The sequence below is a fragment of the Pteropus alecto genome, unplaced genomic scaffold (genome assembly GCF_000325575.1).
Source record: "Pteropus alecto unplaced genomic scaffold, ASM32557v1 scaffold101, whole genome shotgun sequence".
Classification (NCBI taxonomy): Eukaryota; Metazoa; Chordata; class Mammalia; order Chiroptera; family Pteropodidae; genus Pteropus; species Pteropus alecto.
In genome coordinates, this window is record NW_006432945.1 from 12,109,438 (window position 1) to 12,120,132 (window position 10,695).

Below are 10,695 nucleotides of genomic sequence, written 5' to 3' on the forward strand. Positions count from 1 at the left end.
GCTGCCCCAGTGACAGATGGGGGAGGATCTGAAAATGCAGATGAGGCGCATCAAAGCCCAAGGCTTTGTCGAACCCCTTACATCAGCCAAATCGAGAGCATGCATATCACATGAACGGGCTTATTGGCTACACATCAGCATTTCTAGGATGGAAACAGGAAGATGTTTCAGATAAAAGAAGAGCTTACAGCTCTCATGGGGGAAGAATCAAGCCTTGATGGGCTTTTTGCTTTGCCTCTGATAGCCATCCTGTTTCTAGCTTCACTGAGATTAGCAGCAGGCATCCTAGGACATTAACAAATGCTTATCTTCCTGGGCCTCCCACCCCAGCCCTGGTTTGGAAGCAGGGACCGGTAGTGTGGGTACGTGGTGGCGTGTGTGGAAAGTACACCACATAGTCTCATCTACGATCTCAAGCATGAGCTCATACTGTGGTCATACTGAGGCGCTAGTGAATGAGGAAATCCAAGCCCAGTGACCTCAGGGACCTGCCCAAGTCACAGGACTAGTGAGGTCAGCTTGGTGTCAGACCTTGCCCTTGTCCCATCTGGTCTCACAGCATAACTTGAACCGGTCGCCCCATCTCGCTGTGACTTAACTCTTGAGGACATTTAAAAGTAGGGTAATCAGTCATAGACACCCCAAGGTTGGTCAGGCCTGGAGAGATAGGAATGGCTCTCAGTTCTCTTGTGATTAGCTTCCCTTGATCTTGGATATAATCCACTAAAGCTTTAGTTTTCCCACCCATCTGTAGTGGATGTTAGTTTACCGCTAGGGGAATGTACTCCTAATTGGCTTCAAGCCACACAGAGTGGCTGTTGAAAGTATATCAGAGGATGAACAAAGAACAAACATGTCTTTGGACACAGCCTGGAGGGTTCAAGGTCAGACCTGCAGGAGGCTCCCCCGTAGGGACACTGTGAGACCCTGTGCCAGGAGAGTGAGGGACATGGGGACTTCTGGAGAGGATGAGCCTCCATTTCCTCAAGTGTCTGCCGGCTCTTTATTATTACACTCTTGACCTTGTCCTTGGCACGAAATCGGGGAGCCCAAAGTAAGTGTCGCGGTCTCGGCAGCCCTCTACCTATAGCTTAGAACTGCAGCAGCAGTGGTTACGGGGCCGCCTGGTTGCGATTTACCGCCTATTCTGAGCTGCTCCTGAATGTTCCGGCTCGACTCCGTGCCCACGGTGGCGCTCGAGCAGCCCTCCCCGCAGGCCCTGCGCACAGGCTAGCTTTCCGCACTCGCCCTCTGCGGGCTTGTTCCCTTCGCCTCCCCCATTTCTCCCTCCTCCTCCTCCTCATCACGGTTCCCATCGCTATAAAATAAGTGCCTTGAGCAAAGTCTGCATGAGTGATGGGCTATAAAATTAAATGGCATAAACTATTCCAAATGAACCACCAGGCATTCCGAACGTCACTCATCACTTATTTCCAGACACAAATGCAGCCCATCCGGGAACACAGGAGGGGAGCGGTGCTGACTGCGTTAGGTGCCTCTAAATAAAGGGGTCTTTTACGCCTCTTTATTATCTATTCCTGATTCCTAAGGTATTTATGGGTTGCATCTGGCTCAGACTGCCTGGAATTTGTAATCGTAGATCTTGGGTGAGGGCTATTGATTTTATAATACCGGGACAATAATATCTTAAGCAGATTTCAATTCAGTTAGGCCTTAAGAAAAATGAACTTTGGCCACTGCCAGGCAGCTCCGTCTGAATCAGCTTGCATAGCGCCCCCACCAGGATGCTGTATGTGTGTGTGGGGGGCAGGGCGGGGGGACGGGGGACAGAGAGCGGGAGCTGAGAGCCACCCTGAGTCACCTGGCCCCCTGACCTCGTGGAGTCCCTCCCTTTCCTTTCACTTTTCCCCTGTTTTCCGTTTCCTGTTTCCTATTCCATCCCAGTCAAGGTTCTCGTTCCTCCCAAACTCTTCTCCTGGCTGTGCGCCCCCCACCCCCTGCCCCCCGGCGCCCCCCGGAAGGCTGCAGGATAATAGCAGAAAGCAGGGGCCACTCTCGGGGGGGGAACCAATGGGTCCACAGTTTGTATAGTTCTTACTTGAGCTAGAGATGGTGGCCCCATAACCACTTTACAAAGGCCAGCTGTTCCCAGCGTGTCCTTAGGACATGGCGGAAGGTTCTTTGGGCAACAAAGGATATCACTGAACTAGGACAAGGCACATAGGGGTGGACATGCTATTGCTGCAGGACGGTGACAGAGTTCTTGGAAGGACTATGAGGGGGAGGATTTGGGTGGTGACTGGTAGGAGCAACGGGTCTTGGGCATAGGGCAAACCATGCCAGAAGTTTGCACAAGAGGATGATGGACAGTTGTGAAGTACATGGCCCAGAACTCTTGGTAGTTCTTAAGTAGGGTTAAGTAAGTAAATGGGGCAGGCAGGGTGTTCTAAGTACATGGCCCAGAACTCTTGGTAGTTCTTGTCTTAAGCAGGGTTAAGTAAGTAAATGGGGCAGGCAGGGTGTTCTCCCACTTCTTGGTGATCCAAGCCTTTCAGCGATGGGAAAAGTGTGTGAACCGTCACACTGCAGCTTACCGAGCAGCTGCACTTTGTTCTCTGGACTCTGCACCAGGACAGAGCTGACCGAGTCCAGGTTGTCGTAGTTGCTGCAGCCCAGAGGGCCGGTCCTGGTCTCCGTGACCTGGAGAAGGGAGAGCAGAGCGTGGGTGTGGATAGCGAGGGGAGGCTTTCCCTTCGCACTACCCCCCTCCAGTCGTCCGGTCTCAGGCTCTGTGTCCTGTCTTTGACTGGCCGAAGGAGCGACCTGTGTTCCCCCACCCCAGGAGCATAAAGCCACTTTTGGTGTACGGCGGGCAGCAGCAGTTGTACGTAGTGGGAGCCTTTCCGAGGGAGCCCAAAAGAATTTCTGTCCAGGAGGAGAAAATTCAACTTAAGCAGAGGAAGCCTGTGTTAGACTTTTAAGCCAGAGTCCCCCCCTTCTTCTCCCCCAGAGGAAGACAGGGGGCCAGATGTGGAGGCTGTTGGCCTGCCAGTGAGCCAGCTGTATCCGCTTGACATGGTGCTCACAGGCTTTAGGGATCCCAAAGATGAAAAGCACTAGAGAAATAGGAGTTATGAGTATTATTATTAGTATTAAACATTTAAGTCCCACCTTGGCACTGAGAAGTCCTTGGAGAAAATCAGCCATGGGCTTACTTCATATTTTAATAAGTATATTAAATATACATAAAGTGTTATAGGCATGTAATATTCCAAAACACCATGGAGTCTTTTTAAAATATTATAAAGTTGGCCTATCAGTTTTCCCCTGATGTTTAAAGTATAAGATGAAAAATACAGAGCTTGACATGCGCTGAAATAATTATGTAATAAGAATGATGGGGACCTGAGGCCCTTTCTTCTCCGGATCTCCGAAAGCTTTGCCAACAATCAATCAACCAATCAACGAGTATTTATTGAGCAGTCACTGTTTCAATTCCACACAATCCATCAAACATTCGTCGAGCGTCTTTCCCAAAGTTCTTCAAGGCAATCTGCCCTGATCCCTCCGACCTCCTCTCCCAGGCACACTGCTCTGCAGCGGGCATACGGGCTGCCGTTTTCCATCCTTTCCTGCAAGTATTTCGGTCATGTCTGGTTCTCTACACACCAAAGGCTCCACGGGAGTACGCGCACGTTAATTTGGCTCACCATGTTGTCAGCGGTATCTGGCACATAGTAGATACTCAATAAACTGGAGAATGTGTGAGTAATAGGTTCTAAACTTTGGAGGGTGGAAGGACGGGCACAAAATACACACGTTATATGCTCTGTCCAAAGGAGAATACAACCTGTAGGGGGCTGGGTCCGTACACAACTGGCTGATACACATCCAAGTCGAGCAGAGGCCACGTGTCGTAATGAGCACTGGGGAAGGTGCAGCTCTGAACAAAGGGAAAACAAGGGAAGAAGTAGCAGAGAAGATGCCACCTGAGTTGGTCCTTGAAGATAAGCAGCAAGTGGACAGGAAGAGAAGGAAGGGAAAGGTACTCTGAGGAAAAGAAGGGGCAGCGTGGTCTAAAACACATAGGTTCGAACGTGTGTGGTATGTGTGTCTAGCAAGCCGCTAGTTACCATCGTGAATACCAAGGTATTAAGTGACATTCTTAAAGGGAATTTAGTACACTTGGGCTTAAAAAATTCACATGGAACAGAGTAATCAAGTGAGAGAGGGTGCGATACTGACTTAGAATATAGTGGGGAGAGAGACGGGAAAGATCTTTGTAGATTAAGGTCGTCAAAGAAGGCTTCATGGAGGAAGTGAGCCATGAGTTGGTCTTGAAGGACAGGCAGGGGTGGGAAGGAAGGGTGAGGGAATTGGGAGGAAAAGAGATGGCAAAGACCAAGCGGCAACAATGACGTGGCTCTGAGAAGCAGCAAGGCTTAGCCTGAATGAAGAGAGAGAACGAGATGGTGACAGGGCCAGGAACAGCCTCTCTAGAGTTTTCCAAGTTCATCCTCCAAGGTCATTCCATCTACCCTTCACAGTAACTCTCTGGGATAAATCACCACTGTTGGTCTCCACAGAAGGAAACCAGGGTTCGGAGGGTTACAGTGTCCGACACTGCTGAGTAGCCGACACAGGGTATTAACTTTGGAGTCCCCAGATGCCAGTTCATCGCCCTGGTGTCTCCTGTGAGGGCATGTCAGTGGACTGTGAAAAGCAAAGTGAGTTAAACCCCTTTAGATGACATTACTCTTAAGAACAAATATTTCAAACAGCCCAGTGCCCCAAACATATGGTAGTGATCTCCCTTCTCAGAATGTGAACCGGATGCAAAACAAACTCTACAGCCTGAGGTTACAGCATCCCGATGTTATGGACCGGAAACCCAGGCCAGGTAGGTTACATGCCTTATTCCAGGGCACACAGCTAGTCACCTGCAGGGCTAGGATTCGTTCGACTCATTCTTTCATTCACTCACTTATTCATTTAGCCAATACCCATGGAGCAAGCAGAACTCACAGTGAGCAAGCCACGGTCGCCACCACAGGAGTTTATAGATCAGCGGAAACACGTTTCCACACTCCCCGTGTTCTGCCTGTTACACGCGGGCCCGCCTCCCTCCACAGGTGGACACTGAGTGCTGAACTGTGTCTCTGTGCTGAGTGGGTGGCAAGTTGCCAGACTGAAGTGCGAAGTCGGTTGGTTGCTGCCTTATTTCAAAGTGAAGCCTTCTCTGTCTGTACGGAAGAACAGTCTCTGTAAGAGCTGTGGCTAAGGACTAGCCCACCTGTTCTGGAAGAGCCTGCCCCTCTGCGAATGGGGTGGGCTGAGGGCAGTGTGGGATGGCAGGTGTGCTGTTTGGGAGACGTGCCTGGGCCCGGCTCCAGGTGAGCCGGCCAGCACGCTGTCACAGAGCTCGTACTGGGTTGTCCATCCACTCCCCCGCTGAGGTGGTCACTCAGCAGCATCAGGTCCAGGCAGGGAGGCAGCTACACACCTTACGTAGGAGCTGGGTGACTCCCAGGGAGGAGGCAGCACGGCCACCTTCCTCTCTGTTGTCACAGCACTGTCCCTCCCTCCTGCCACTCTGCCTCCCTCCCCACCTCCACCATCTTGTCAATGTTCTGGGCCCCTGGAGCTCTTCTCTGTGCTTCATTCACACTGCTATTTCCAAAAGTCAGATCCGCGAGGGGACAGCCAGTCAGGCAAGTCATTGAAAGGGCGTGAGTGGCTTCGCTTTGTTGGTTGAGGCGCAGGGTAGGAATGAGGAAGAGACCGAGATCGTGACACCCACGCTGAGAGGGACGATCCAGGTCTCCAGGGCTGAGGAGGGCCCACTCTGGTGTCACTGGATCCCAAAGTCCTTGCTCTTCCTCCCGCTGCTCTGCTCGGAGCCCCTCTGTCCTCCTGAGACAAGTGGAGTGGGGTGGGGGAGGGTCGAGCTGGGAGACTTGACAAGCAGGAAGGCCAAGTGACGAAAGCCCAGAGTCCTGCAGAGCCGGTCCTGAGAAGCCTGTGCCTTTCTCGGACGACAGGTCCCACAGATGGTAAAGAGGAACCCAGAGAGCTAATGGAAAGTGCAGTTCACTCAGGCGCACTTCAAAGAGCGTCTCAAATAAGCTTCCAGAAAGGGAAAATAATTGTGTGCTAATTGGTCTGTTGACAGAGACCAGCCTGCCATTAGAAAGCCCTGACGGATCTCAGGTTCATTAGCACGTCCAATTTCCCATAAATACCAGATCATTCGAACCCCCATTCCAGCCAGCCGGCTCTCCTCTCCTGCCCTTCGCTTCCGGCAGGCTGCTCTCCTTCTACCTAGGGGGACACCTGCGAGGCTGAGGGCATGTCAGATGGGCTTCTAATGGCGAGCAATAGGGCCGCCACCTGGAGAGCAGAGCTGATGGTGCGTGTGCTTGAAAGAGCTGCACACTGAGTCCCAGGCCACTGCGGTGAGGAGTTCCGACAGGTGTTTTAAGGGCGCTTTGTGAGAACCGTGCCCTCCTGGGGTCCACCTGGACTTTTGTGGGTGTTCTGTGCAGTCAGCTCAGGAGCATCTCAAGTCCTCCACACCAAGCTCCTCCTCAGCCTTCGATTAAACACAGGGTGAGCCACAACTCAGGTGTGTCCCCGCCACCCTGTATGGCTCTGATCCCTTCTCGGAAATGACAGACAGGGTGGGTGCATATTCAGCCTTTTACAATTTGCAAAGTGTTTTTGTGTGAACTGTGCCATTCAGTGCCACCCCAACTCTATGGTAAAGTCAAGGGTGATAATCACAGTATTTATGGACAGGACGGCAGTGTGCTCACAGATCAGAAGGGGTCCCAAAGCAGGGACCTAGAGGCCCCCCGTGGTGCCTTGGCCCTTTGGTTACTATCAAGGGGGGAACAGGGGCTTTCAGGGGAGGGGTCAGGTGGTTAGGGTGGCACACAGGTGGTTGGTGTGAAGACTTTTTACCAGCTGGTATGGATGGAAGTGTTTTAGTATTTTAATAACCATGTAGCCATAGCAGCTGAATGCGAGCCCCGGATAAAAGTAAGTCAAACAATTGCTAACTCCACGTTAAGTTCAGGACTTCTCAAGGTCATAGTAATAGTAAGCGTCAAGGCTGAAACTCAATCTCAGATCTTCTCGCTTGAGTAAGTTTGTTTTTCACCATACCATGTAGCCTGCCTTCACCTATCAAGCATTTTATTGAGTGTCTCACCACTTGTCAGACACTGTGAAAGGACCCAGAACTGTACGCATGCAGCAGAGCCCCCACTGCTCTAAGCCCTCCTGTCATGGTGGGCACGAGGAGGCACAGATGGGGATGCAGACAGCTGCAGGAGAAGGTGACAAATCCAACACTGGAGGTGTGCGCTGATCAGGATAGACCTTGCCACAGAGGGCGATTGCAGCGGGGTCTCAGAGAAATGTGTCGGATAAACAGGAGCGGGCAGAGGACTTCTTTTTCTGGGTTAGTGAAAAGAATTTGCTAACATAGGGTAAGAAGTAAGAGTACACACCTGCTTAGAGAAACAAGAAACAGGCGGATTTGCTGGAGGATCTTCCTTTCACCGAGGCTGAGTCGGTGGGCAGAGTCCTTCGCCGCCGCCCGCTTCCACCCAGAGTGACGACCATGCTGGAAGCCAGCTCAAGTGCTACCAAGGCATGTCAGGAGAGGCAAGTTGGTGGCAGATGCCACAACACCAACACACGTGTTGGCTGGAAAGGATGTCCCCCAGTCTACTGGCTACCTAGATTTGTAACTGTGCTAAGTGTGTCAGAGCGAAGAATACTTTTAGAGGCAGAACGTATTTACTTTCAGGACAAAGCAGAGACCAACTCTATCCAGCGAGCGGGGCTGTGGCATAGGTTGCTGACACCCCCTGTGCTCCTTAGGTTGGCAGTGTGTCCTCAGACAGGTCACACAGGTCTCTAGACCCCACTAAGTTATGTAGAGATGAAGACTTGGAGGAGTGGAGGTAGGAGAAAACACTAAAAGATCTTTGTTTTCCTGTGGTTCTCTGAGTTACATTCCATGGGGAGAATGCTTTGTATTCCTCGGCAGAGAAGCTCCAGGTCGGTCAGCCCATTGGAAGCTGAATGGTCATCTCACATTCCATGTGTGATTGGAGGAGGTCCAAAAAGAGGCTTCTGAGGATGGTGGCCTTGAGGACATGGGCAGTGTCTCTAGTTCCAGAAAAAGTATAGCCACAGACACTATCAATAGATGTGGTTTGGGGTGCCTGTCACCTCTCCACAGCCCACAGAATTCATGAAAGAGGCGGGTCCAATAAGCCATAGTTGAGGCTGTGCAGTCCCCACTCTTCGTATTGGACTAGGATGGACTCTGAAGCAGATTACTCTAGATCTAGAGCAATCTCTGAATTACTCTAGAGACTTTAGACCCATGACACTGAGAATAAAAAATTTAAAGGGTGATCGTGGACACTTACAAAATTCAGAATAAATGAATATCAATGACCAGGACCTGGGAATACAACATTGGACAGTAGAGTGGCCCCTGCACTGCTGGCATTGGCTGAGAGATAAAACAGAAAGATCATATTCGGTCAGGCCCAGAGTCAACTCCAGAACCAGGCAAAGCTACATGTAAGCTGAAGTCATTGGTATACAGAAAAGTCCGGAATAAATAGAGGCAAGAACTTGGACAAGAGATGCAGGTAGATGAAGCAGGTGGACATGAAAAAGTAGAGACACGTGTTCTAACAAGAAACAGAGAGAGTAGCCTGGGAACATTACTGTCCTTTTATAAGTCTCATGTGTCTGGACTCGGTCTTGTGTCTTATTCTTGGAGATCTGTGACATTTGTCACCAAAGCTGTCTTAGTAAACCATCTTTATTCTCAAGCTACCTTGAGTACATTTGTTTTTTTTTTTTTCAACTAAACATACTTACATACACTTGCACACACACTGAGAAGACCTTAAACCATATGGAAAATGGGGTTGGTGACTTCATTCATTCATTCATTCATTCATTCACTCACTCACTCTAGAAACCTTTATCCATTACCCATAATGTGGCAGCTCTGTACTCTCACTGGGAGCCAACAATAAAGAAGACCCAGTCCCTCCCACAAGGACCTCATAGTCTCGTGTCATCTAGCAATTATAGTTCAGCTGGTAAACCCTGTCAAAGAGGCACGTGCATGAAACACTGAGGAGGGGCATTTAACTACCTTGGGAGTCAGGAAAGTCTTCATAAAGGTTCCCTTTTTGAGTTGGGCCAAGAAGGGTGAAGAGTCACTCAGGTGAATAGATGAGCGTTGCACGCGAAACAAACAGCAAGTGCCAAGGAGGGAGACATAAGAGCCCGCTATGTTTGAATAAAGACGGGTAGTTAGATAGGACCGGATTACATGATATAAGTGATAAGTCACTTACGCTGTTGGTTGAGAAGGAAATGGGTCGAGAAGAGATGAAACTAAAAAGACAGCACGGGTAGATCTTCCACGGCCTTACACTTTTATTAAGAAGAGGCATCAGCCCTTTTCAATCTCTAGTTGGGCTGTAGCTCTTGCTTTCCATACACGTTCTTAGTTGATCTTCACAGAAATCCTTCAAGGTCGAAGTTATTCTAATTGCTCAACAATTTTAGGATGAGCAGACTGAGGTTGAGAGAAGTTTGAGAACTTGTTCGAAGCCCTGCTGTGAGCAGTGGCTGAAATCAGACTCTTGAGTTTGAACCCGTGTTCTTTCCCTTGTGTCACACGCCTGCCACCCTGGCTGGGGGACAGTGGCTTGGGCTCTGTTCCATGTACAGTCAGAAGCCATTGAAGGAATTTAAGCATGCGGATGACATGAGATGATGGTTTTGCACTCGTGCGAGCAGCGTGGAGGGTGAATCAGGGAGCTGAGGGTGGGGGCGGGAAGTCTAGTTAAACAGATAACGCGAGAAGATCCGGTAAGAGTCAGAGGTGCTGAACTGAGGGAATAGCGGTGGCATGGCGGATGGCAAAGAGCAAGCTCAAGATACGTCAGGGGGTGACTACAGCGGTGGACGAAGGAATCCGAGTTGGGCAAAGAGGGGAATGAGGCCGTGAAGGGGCGGGCGAAAGTGAAAAGTTGGTCAAACAATAAGAAAGACCATCAGCGGGATCTCTGAGTTGTGGGTCCAGGTCTGCCTTTCGTTTCTGGGTGAGACCAGTTCCTGAAGGGGCCCGAAGGGAGAGAGGGACTTCCACGGAGCTCTGATTCCTGGTAAAACCCGCTCCACACCACTCACAGTTCTCTTTCATCTCCTAAGATACCAGCCTCCCAAACGTACCCCAAGCCCCGGTCTCCCCGAGTCCCGCTCCCCTCTTTGATGCTCGCCCCCACTCCTCCTCCTCCTTGTTGCTGTGATCTATTTGTCCTGTCCCTCCCCCTCACTCACTGAGGATTTCCGCCTTTTTTACCACCACCAGGCCTTTGTCCTTCCTGCCGACCTCGGCTTCCACGTGGTCCCCTGGCCTCCTCCCATCACCGCCCCATCTCGCCTCCCAGCCCCCTCTTCACCACCCGCCCCCATGGCCATGCCCCAGAACCCGATTTTTCGGTAGCTGTCCTTCCTCTATAATCTCAGTATTAAGCATCACACACTCGCTTCTCCTCTAGTCTCTTCCTTCTAACAAGTCATCGCACCGCCTTGATGTCGACCATAACTTAACACTACATTTTAAAAAACCCACTTGGACTCGCGATCTTTCAACCTGGCCCAGTTTTCGCTTTCCGTTACTCC

The 10,695-nt window shown here is 50.6% G+C and overlaps 1 protein-coding gene across 1 annotated transcript in view; it reads right to left on the reverse strand.

Annotated features, from left to right (window-relative positions):
* Positions 1-10,695, reverse strand: part of BRINP2 (BMP/retinoic acid inducible neural specific 2) — a 92,335-nt gene that overhangs the window by 6,878 nt on the left and 74,762 nt on the right. The window contains exon 6 of the mRNA XM_006907788.1: positions 2,556-2,661. Within this exon, the coding sequence (XP_006907850.1) occupies positions 2,556-2,661 (106 nt within the window). The remainder of the gene's footprint in view (positions 1-2,555; positions 2,662-10,695) is intronic.